At 43.5% G+C, this 10515-nt stretch overlaps 1 protein-coding gene across 2 annotated transcripts in view; it reads right to left on the bottom strand.

Annotated features, from left to right (window-relative positions):
- Window positions 1-5452: 5452 nt before the first annotated feature.
- ARFGAP1 (ADP ribosylation factor GTPase activating protein 1) overlaps window positions 5453-10515 on the bottom strand; it is a 45905-nt gene continuing 40842 nt past the window's right edge. For both annotated transcript variants that reach the window (XM_063147048.1, XM_063147057.1), the window contains one exon: window positions 5453-9173. In XM_063147048.1, coding sequence (XP_063003118.1) covers window positions 8813-9173 — 361 coding nt within the window. In that variant the 3' untranslated portion in view covers window positions 5453-8812. The remainder of the gene's footprint in view (window positions 9174-10515) is intronic.

The following is a 10515-nucleotide window of genomic DNA, read 5'->3' as shown; positions in this document are numbered from 1 at the left end:
AAGGTATTTAGAACGGCCAGTATCATTCTGCCCTTATATAAATCTATGGTGTGACCACACTTAGAATACTGTGTACGGCCACCACACCTAAAAGGGATGTTATAGAGCTGGAAAAAGTGCAGAAAAAAGCAACTACAATGATTAAGGGGCTGGAGCATCTCCGCTATGAAGGAAGGTTACATTAGCTGGGATTGTTTAGCTTGGAAAAAAGGAGGCTAAGGGGAGACATGATAGTGTACAAAATTATGCCTGGTGTGGAGAATGTGGATAGGGAGACATTTTTCCCCCTCTCTCAAAATACAAGAACCTGGGGGTCATCCCATGAAACTGATTGGTGGGAGATCCAGGACAAATAAAAGGAAGGACTTCTTCACCAACGCATAGTTAAACTATGGGATTCACTAGACAAGTATGTCAAGGAATACTTTTGTAAGCCGCCATGAGAGCCTTTTTTGGCTGAATGGAGGCATAAAAATGCTTAAATAAATAAATAAATAAGATGTAGTGATGGTCACCAATTGGGATGGCTTTAAAAGGGGGTTGGATACATTCCTGGAGGCAAAGGCTATCAATGGCTACTAGCCCAGTAAGCCTGCATGCACCAGTTGCTGGGGAACATGGGTGGGAGGGTGCTGTTGCACCATGTCCTGCCTTGCCGATGGCTGGTTGGCCACTGTGTGAACAGAGTGCTGGACTAGATGGACCCTCGGTCTGATCCAGCAGGGCTCTTCTTATGTTCTTAAAATCTGCTTCTTCAGAATGGTGTGGGATATTTGTTATTTATTTATTTACAATATTTATATGCTGCTCCCCATTCAAAATTTCGAAGTGGTGTACAAGATAAAACAGCATAAAAGATTGTAAGCCTGTGGGCAGGGACTGTCAAGAAACATTTTTGTAAGCTGCTGTGAGAGCCTTTTTTGGCTGAATAGCGGGATAAAAATGCTTAAATAAATAAATAAAAACACATTAAAATAGATTGTTAAAAGGAGGGACTGCAAAGGAAGGAGAGCTAGTGTTTGTTTGTTTGGGTCATCTCTCAAATTTCCAGCATATAAAATAAAATTATTCTAATGCAAGTTGTCCTTGATACAAGGATGTTGCCTGATTTTAGCAGTGCATATTCCCACTGCACCATTCTCGAAACTGGTGCGCTCACTGAGACAACGCCCTGCAGCCTCGGGGGTCCTACTTCCAAGCAGAGGTCCAAAGTTTGCCATTCTCAAAACATTTGCTTGCTGCAAGCCTGTATAATCAAAGCCCACTGATGCCAATAAGGCTTCTTTCAAAACTGCCGAAGCTTCTATTTTGTGACTGGTGCCGGTTGGTAGACCCAGGATCTATTTAAAAAGAGCACAAGCCTGAGGCCTGCCCACCCTGATATAGACCACTCACAGAGGAAACAGGTGAAGAGTCCCAGGTGACTCAGGCAAGCAAGCCAAGCTGTATGCGGAGTCCTGCCCAGTTCTCACACAAAAGGAGTGGCTATTATGGATGGCACAATGCATTCCTGGGGAGACAGCCACCAAGCTATCTTTAGTTCCGTAAGTAAAACATGCATATGCATTGGAATGGCAAACTACTTTTGCATGTTTAAAATCATAAAACCCACAATGCAAAATGAAATTCCTTACAATTCTTGCGTCCCTCATTCCCTGTAACCACTGAACGCGCATTCAACACCCAGCATATGTTCACAGGAAACCTTATGCTGCAGATTCTATTATTCCCCCAACAGGTTCTTAGGGAGAAAAGAGCACACACCTTTGTTTGTTACATTGTTTGAACTCCAATATTGATGGGTAATAAAAGCACCAAGTCCAGCTGGTAGGCCCAGGATCTATTTATAAAGAGTGCAGGAGGGGCTTTCTGTCATGTGATCGCAGTAATCCAGCAACGCAGACTGTGGGAAGCCGTACCATCCCAACAACAGCCACTCTCAAAACATGGCTCCGAATGGCACGCCACTGAGCATGCTGTCTGCAGCACAGGATTAGCCAACCCTGCTCCTACTGGATAATCCTGCTTCTGATTCCCAGTTACTAAGTGGTCTAGTATTTAGACAGGTGATGCTGAATGAGAAATGCACCAAACTGAGGAAGTCCCTGGGGGAATATGGGTTTGGGGGTTGGATTCAGACTTTGGCCTCATCTACACCAAGCAGGATATTGCACCATGAAAGCTGTTTGTAAAAGGCAGGAGCCACACCAAGCAGGATATAGTGGTATGAAAGCTGCGTATGGTATGTGTCAATGGGCCCCAACAGTTCTTTTGTTGTTTATTCGTTCAGTCGCTTCTTCGTGACTTCATGGACCAGCCCACGCCAGAGCTTTCTGTCGGCCGTCGCCACCCCCAGCTCCCCCAAGGTCAAGTCCGTCACCTCCAGAATATCATCCATCCATCTTGCTCTTGGTCGGCCCCTCTTCCTTTTGCCTTCCACTTTCCCTAGCATCAGCCTCTTCTCCAGGGTGTCCTGTCTTCTCATTACGTGGCCAAAGTCCTTCAGTTTTGCCTTTAATATCATTCCCTCAAGTGAGCAGTCTGGCTTTATTTCCTGGAGTATGGACTGGTTTGATCTTCTTGCAGTCCAAGGCACTCTCAGAATTTTCCTCCAACACCACAGTTCAAAAGCATCTATCTTCCTTCGCTCAGCCTTCCTTATGGTCCAGCTCTCGCAGCCATAGGTTACTACGGGGAATACCATTGCTTTAACTATGCGGACCTTTGTTGTCAGTGTGGTGTCTCTGCTCTTGACTATTTTATTGAGATTTGTCATTGCTCTCCTCCCAAGAAGTAAACGTCTTCTGATTTCCTGGCTGCCGTCAGCGTCTGCAGTAATCTTTGCGCCCAGAAATACAAAGTCTGTCACTGCCGCCACGTTTTCTCCCTCTATTTGCCAGTTATCAATCAAGCTGGTTGCCATAATCTTGGTTTTTTTGAGGTTTAACTGCAACCCAGCTTTTGCACTTTCTTCTTTCACCTTCGTCATAAGGCTCATCAGCTCCTCCTCGCTTTCAGCCATCAATGTGGTGTCATCTGCATATCTGAGATTGTTAATGTTTCTTCCTGCGATTTTAACTCCAGCCTTGGATTCGTCAAGCCCAGCACATCGCATGAGGTGTTCTGCATACAAGTTGAATAGGTAAGGTGAGAGTATACAACCCTGCCGTACTCCTTTCCCAATCTTAAACCAGTCCGTTGTTCCGTGGTCTGTTCTTACCGTTGCTACTTGTTAGCAACAGTTAACAGTTGTTAGTGTACTTCAATACCGCTATAAAACAGTAGTGTGGCTCCTGCCTTTTATATACTGCTTTCATACCACTGCTTGGTACAGATTAGGCCACTAAGGTTAAATCTTAGAATGGTTTTTGAGGATGCGTTCAGATTTATCTCTTAGCCCCTGCCTGTGTAAATTGCATTTGATTCTACAACCCTGATGATTCATTTTAAGCATGTTCAGATTACAGCCTGTTTAGTTACTCAATACTTGCATTAGAATTTCACAGCTTATAAAACTAAAAAAGTGAGATCTCTCCAACATATTGCTTAGCAGTCCAACAGCTGCTTGTTCAACATCTACTTGAAAATCTCCAGTTTCCATAAAGCTTCCTACAAAGTTCCTTCCATTGACAAGTCTTTTGTTTCTTCCAGTGATTCAATCCAAATGTCACTTCCTCAGCTAAAGCCATTGCCTCTTGGTCCACCCTTACACAGCAGTATGAACAATGATTCCTTCCACCATCTTTCCATGTGTGCCTTCTCCTCTGAAACCTTCCAATGTCTCATCACCTAACATTGCTCTCCTCTGCCCTACTAGCGTGTGGAGGATGCCACATTTTGTAAAGCACACTTGAGTTTACAGAGTTTGTGTCCAGGACAGTAGTTTAATGCTGAACTCCCCCACCCCAAGTGACACCCTGGGCCTTACCCAGGTCTTCTGCATTAACGAACATAGAAATTACACTCAAGTCCTAGTAGTACGGTGGAAAGCTGAATGCACCATTACATTTGAAAACACCAACACGCAATGGCAAGGGAACATAGACCAGATATTTCTATCCATATCTGTTATTTTTTGTTTGTTTCTAAAACAAAGTGAAACCAGTCTTTAAGCAATTTGAGTTGATTTGTTCCATTTCTCTTGCTTTTATTGTTTTATTTTGTTTTTAAGATGACACTGTAGGTTCAAGTCCAGTACCACTTTACAGAACAAGGAATATTGCTCACAGCTCCTGTGAACTTCACAAACACACAGTAGGAAAATTGAAAGGATAACATGTCCCATAAATCCCCCCTCCCTCTTAGAAAGAAGTCCAAAGACCGGCTATTCCAACCTAGAATGCAGAGGAGGAGGAGGAGGATTAAGAATCCAGTTAAAGTGTCTTCAAGCCATCATTTAGTACTCAAGTCTTTGGGCAGGGTTCTCCACTGCTACTGACTTACCAGTTCTGTTAAAGTTAAGTCTTAGTATAGGGAGTTTGCACCTCTAAATCTTGCTTTCTGGATTAAGTTAAGAAGAGGTTCACATGACAGTTTAAGTTATTGCACAAATTACTACACCAATACATAAAAAATTCTACCCATGGAATGTCAGAGCAGGATGGGGGGTGCTGGATTCTTGGGGAACCAAATGAAGATCCCAGCAAGACTGTACAGCAAGTGGTCTTAAGTCATGAACCCTAGAGCTACACACATGGCTGAATTCTTAGAAATGTCCAATTTTATGAATAGCTTGCGAACATTCTAAAGATGACCCTGGTTTCTGTAGGCTTCTAGGGTTTCAGCTACGATGCTGAGGGTTATAACTTAGCTGGCATACAGAAAGGCTTTCACTTGCTCTTTCCATCTCACGGACAATCGATTCCACTTAAGTTTTTTGTTCTCCCTTCCCGTGGGAACCACAGGGAAAGAGTTCTATCAGAGTGCAAAATCCACACTCATTATGTGGATCTCTATAGCCAGAAGTTGGAATCTAGTAGCCATGTTCACGGAGATTTCCAGCAAAATACATGTGTATGTGTGTGTGTGTTTCCATTCTGAACCACATTTTCCAAAGCACTTCAACAGTGCGAAGAACACAGTATCTCAATTGGCACTGAGAGAAGCAGAGGTAGTGGTAGTTGGACATCAACTCATGAGAAAACAGTAGGGGATAATGAGGTCAGGACTGCCTGGATGAAGGGGAGAGACTAGGTTGTGGTGGTATGATGGTGTGGAATTTGGGACTGGAGGGTAGGTTACAGACCTAGTTCCACTATTGCACTCATCCCACATTGAGAATTAATTGACATATTAGCATAGATTTCTTTCCTACTGCCAAGCGTTGTATTACATCAAAGTTATAAAGCTGGTGTTAATCCTAGTGTTCCCAAATTTACTGTGAATATGAATGTCTGCAGATAGATGCAGGTCTCACAGGTATCCCATCCCATCCCATCCCCCCCCCCTCCCTTGCCACAAATGTCCCTCGTCAAAGTCTCCCAACAGCTTTGGGAGTCTGAAATGATTTTAAATACACCTTTCTTACTAGCAAGTTAACAAAATAGCCACATCCAGGGGAGGGGGGGGGGGAATAGCCATTGAACAATGAACTTCCCCAAAAGCTAAGTAACTTGCTGAAAGGAATCATAGCATTAAAATGTATCTCACATTCCTGGCTTATTTCATATATGGTCAATGAGCGGCCTTTAAAAGGTGATTTCTTAAAATACAATAAGCTTTTTAAAATAAGCAAAGGCTTTACCTTGAAGTGTAAAGAGGTTTGCTCGTCTGTTTAGACATGGGGTGGGGGGGAGAATGGGGGGGGGAGCCCTGGCTTCCCCCAAAAGGAAAGTGATACAGCTGGTGAAAATGCCTACTTTTAATTCTTCAGCCTCTCTGCCAATTCAACTTTGCCGACGGGGAATACCATTCCCTTTCATTAACTCGTATGATTCCTTAGCCTAGAAGGGAAGTCAAAAGTCATTAAGCCAAAAAAAAATTAGCTCAAATATCACTAGCCCACTGGCTTATGCCTGCCTGTTAGCCATTTACGGCATTTTAAAATACACCTTTCCATTTACAAAAGCTTTTCTGCTACAGACAATCATAAAAGTGGCTACTTACAAGCTGGACTTCAATCGCCTGTGCGCTCAGGAGAAATTTGTCCTCTTAGGTTGAGGGCAGTAACGTAACAGCTGAGGCCGAAGCCAGGCCCAGCTGCAATTGTGACTAAGAATGAATCAAAGGCAGCTACAACAACACTTTCCCAAAAGCTGTATGCTACCCTCCTCAACCCAAGCTTTGACTGTGATTTCAAGGAAGTAAATAGGGCCGCTTTAGCCCTGCTGCCTAGTTTTTGCTGTGCACAGTTTCGATAAGTGGCACACCATCACCACAACCCCACTGAAGAATTTGAAAGATGAAGGTGTGATCTCAAAGGGTAGTCTGAAATGGAAGAGTATTACATGACTTGAGGAAAAGAAATGGCCAGGCGAGGCTTGGATGAATTGTGAGAACAGGAATTGAGAAGGGGAAAGGCGGTTTTTTTACACAAATGCCAAGTTATTTTCTTCATATAGACTGGGTCTGTGCGAATAGGGGTGACAGAAAATAAGAGTAACAAAGCATCCCGAGATAATGCAGAGGAGTTCATGTTAATTCAGACAGACCACTTCAGCAGCCAGGTCAAGTATGTTTTCCTGACTTTTTTACCGCAAGGCTTTATCAAAGGTTTACTGCCAAGTCATGGGCTGGTGACAGCACTTCACACCCAAGTACACAGAAGATCTGCAGAGCACATGCATTGGTTTCAAGACTTGGACAGTAAACATGTATTAAAGAGAGCAGATAAAATAAGTTTGGTATAAGTTGACTAGCCACTACATGTTGAACATACTATTAAACTTGCATGATATTATCTGTGGAATAGAAAGGGAAAACAGTAGAAAAACAAAAATTCACAGAGTTACAATGTTAGCAAAAAGGGAAGCCCTAACACTAGGGAAAGCAATAATTCTTGTTGCGCCCACGTTTTTTTTTAAAGGACCAGTCGTGCGAAGTCAGAGATCTCATAGTAAGACACAAGAGTCTGTCTGGCACAAGGAAAGCACCTTTAAGTGCTCTTGAAGAACAGGCATGGACCATTTCAGCACTGCCACCACGGACTGAGAACAGAGGATGGTGGAGCAGAAAAAACAGCAGGAAAGAGAAGAGGAAAATTTCAGTTGGCAGTTTGAAAGACTAGTGATTAAGTACAGCAGAACAAACCAACAAGATCATATTTCTTTACAAGGTAGATATTGACATATTGAACAATACACAAAAATCCTAGGAAACTGTTAATACTTAGTGGGTAGTTCACAGAGTGTGGGTGTGTTATATACAGCAGCTATCTTTAGCTAAATTCTAATCAACTGGAAGTTAAGTCTGTATTCAAAGCTAACCAGAAGAGCAAAGTCAGTAGTCACACAGTCTACCTGCCTATGCAAAGATTTTCTTGGGCAGGGTTTCAAACAGCTAAAATGTAGATTTGCAAGCAAAATTCCCACACTGGTATCGGAAAAATCTCATACTGGCATCCACACCGGACTTCAGGCATTTACACCATGATTCAAAGTTTTCCAGCAGGTTCTCACATCTTAGCAGTCACACTGTGCTGGAATACTTTTAACATATACAGGTGACAAAATAAGATGTACTGGCCACAGGCATCAGGGACGTACTTTACACAAGGCCTTGCAGAAAAATGAAATACCTGAATTCTTCTCAAATGTCATGCAAAGCAGCTCAACATGATTAAGTTGCAATCTGAGCCACTCTTGATTGACTTCCTTCTGCTGCGGGGAGGAGGAAAGGGCAGAGGAAGTGGGAAAGCTATTACAGAATCTTGCAAACTGATTTTATTGATGTGCATTCAAAGTACCAAATTAATGTCCTGCTTGTTTGATTGGAATTACGTTCCTCAACAATTTTGCTTTTGTCATCCATATGTTCTGCTTTGTCACTGTCTGCTTATCCTGTCTAATCCTTCCAAATGCATATTTTCTGATATCAGAAAGTTGTGCTAAAAACCCAAGGAGCATATGGAACTTTTAGGCGGAAGAAAACAAGATGAAATATGTCCTTCAATTTTAAAAAGAAAGGGGTGGAAACTCTGTTACACAGCTGCTGAAAACTGCCAAGGGCAGGAATGTGAAGTGTCTTGTTCCTGTCTCTCCAAGTATTTTGCAGAAGAAGCTCAACTTGGTTTCTTCTAAGTCAGAGAATTAAAATTAATAAGGTGAGGTTTTTTAAAAAATAAAAATCAAACCTTGATCAATCTAAGAACTGCTTCAACGGTGCCTTAATTACCATTGCGGCTTAATTCCAGCTTCAGTCACAGTTGAAGATACTCCCATATCATCCTATCCAGAAGTCCTCCAGAACTCCAACTGAAGTTCCAAAGAGAAGCTGGGCGATCTTGTAAGACTACACATGCAGTATTGTGCTATGAAAAATATGGTTGCATGGACTTGCTTCCTCCAACCTTTCACTTTAAGGAAGTTGTGGCATGCTCCGCATAGGACAGCAGCATGGTGAGAATATATATGATGCACAAGGCCATTTCCATGGGAGAGATGTGTCTTCATATGGAAATTACAGGAATATTTGCAAACCGACCCACGTTTTGTTGTTGCTGTAGTTGTAAACAGGAGTGGAAAGAGAATGGAACAGTAAGCATGAGGTTTAAACAGGCCCAAAAATGACAAGGACGTTAATCCAGTGATGTGGGACACCCTTTCCATCAGAGGTATGACTTTTCCCTCTGCCATGCTGGACAGAGACAGGAGTCCTACCAGTTCTGGTTATCCCACCCTTCTTCGGCCGCTGAAGAAGATTCCTTTGTTGTCTTCTTGGGGGTCTTTTTGGCTTTGCCCTCCCCTGCCGCGTTCTCCCAGTTGGTCTCCCAGTTTTCCCAGCTGTCACTGTTACTGTTCTTGTTATTGGAGGCGGTACCTGACCCCCAGACATCCCAACTATCAGAGCTCCTCTTCTCAGCAGAATTGTCCACGTATGTCCAACTATCACTGCTGGGGGACTTGTGGGTCTTTGGCAGGTCCGAGTTGCCAAAGGTCTCCCAAAAGCTTTGATCCACTGCGTTGTTCTGGTAGCCTTCACCTCCGCTGTTCTGGTAGCTCTCCCCATCAGGTGGCCTTTCAAGGAGGAAAATAGAGAAGAACAAGGGGCCAGTTTAGTTCAGTTCAGACTGAAACAGAACAGCTGTCACCAGCCTCCCGTCTTGATTTTGGACGGCTCTGAAGGGGGATTGGGCAGTTCACAGCATGATAACATATAATATGGTTTTATCCTGGTTGCGCTTTTTATATTGTATTTCGTAATTGTGTTTTAACCTGTTGGGTGTTTTACTGTGGTTTTAATTTTTGTGAACCGCCCAGAGAGCTTCGGCTATTGGGCGGTATAAAAATGTAATAAATAAATAAATAAATAAATAAATAAATAATATAAAACCTTTAAACATTTAAAACAGTTGAAAAGCAAGTTAAAAACAATTGACAAGGAAACCACCAGGACCTGATAAAAAAACCAAAACAGGCCAGCATAGGCTGTCAAATACCTGGCAGTAGAGGAGAGTCTTAAACTGGAGCCAAAAAAGACGCTAATGCTGGCGCCAGATGGAGCTCACGGCCATCACCGAAAAGTTGCTCCCCCTTGTTGCCATCCTCTGTCTGAACTTCCCTTGGAGGAGGCATTCTGAGGAGGGCCGTAGCGTAGGGGTAGGTTCACAGTAGGAGAGGCACCTCATCAGATATTGCACTCCTGAGCCATGTCAGTTTTTATAGGTCAAAACCAGCACCCTGATTTGGGCTCAGAAACACACAGGCAGCTAGGCAATTAGGCTAGAATTGGTGTTATACGTTTGTTTGTTTGTTTGTTTATTTCACTTATATACGTTCAGACATTATGGTCCCTGCTATCATCTGGCTGCCACGTGTAGCACAAGCAGCAGCTTTCCGAAACATCTTCAAGTGCAGTCCCACTTAAGGGTGCATTGCAGTAAGGTTAGGTTACCAGAGAGAGCCTCGTGTGGCGCAGAGCGGTAAAACAGCAGTTTCTGCAGCTGAAACTCTCCCCACGGCCTGAGTTTGATCCCAGTGGAAGCTGGTTTCAGGCAGCCGGCTCGGGTCGACTCAGCCTTCTATCCCCCCAAGGTCGGTAAAATGAGTACCCAGTTACCTGGGGGGAAAGTAATAACGGCTGGGGAAGGCAACGGCAAACCACCCCGCTATAAGGCCTGCCAAGAAAACGTCAGCGAAAGCTGGCGTCCCTCCAAGAGTCAGTAATGACTCAGTGCTTGCATGAGAGGTTCCTTTCCTTTCCTTTCCTTTCCTTTCCCTTAGGTTACCAGAGCACAGACTAGTGAAGCCAGGTGAGCCTCAAGTGACAGTGATGACTGCTACAAATCTGCTCCTTCAGGAGCAAATTCAACCCCATTTAGAACAGGTTGAACACCCCTATTTGGTCAGAAGAATCACC

Source organism: Elgaria multicarinata, chromosome 1 (genome assembly GCF_023053635.1).
Source record: "Elgaria multicarinata webbii isolate HBS135686 ecotype San Diego chromosome 1, rElgMul1.1.pri, whole genome shotgun sequence".
NCBI lineage: Eukaryota > Metazoa > Chordata > Lepidosauria > Squamata > Anguidae > Elgaria > Elgaria multicarinata.
Note: the sequence above shows the minus strand (reverse complement) of the source record. Positions and strands in the feature narration are given on the sequence as shown.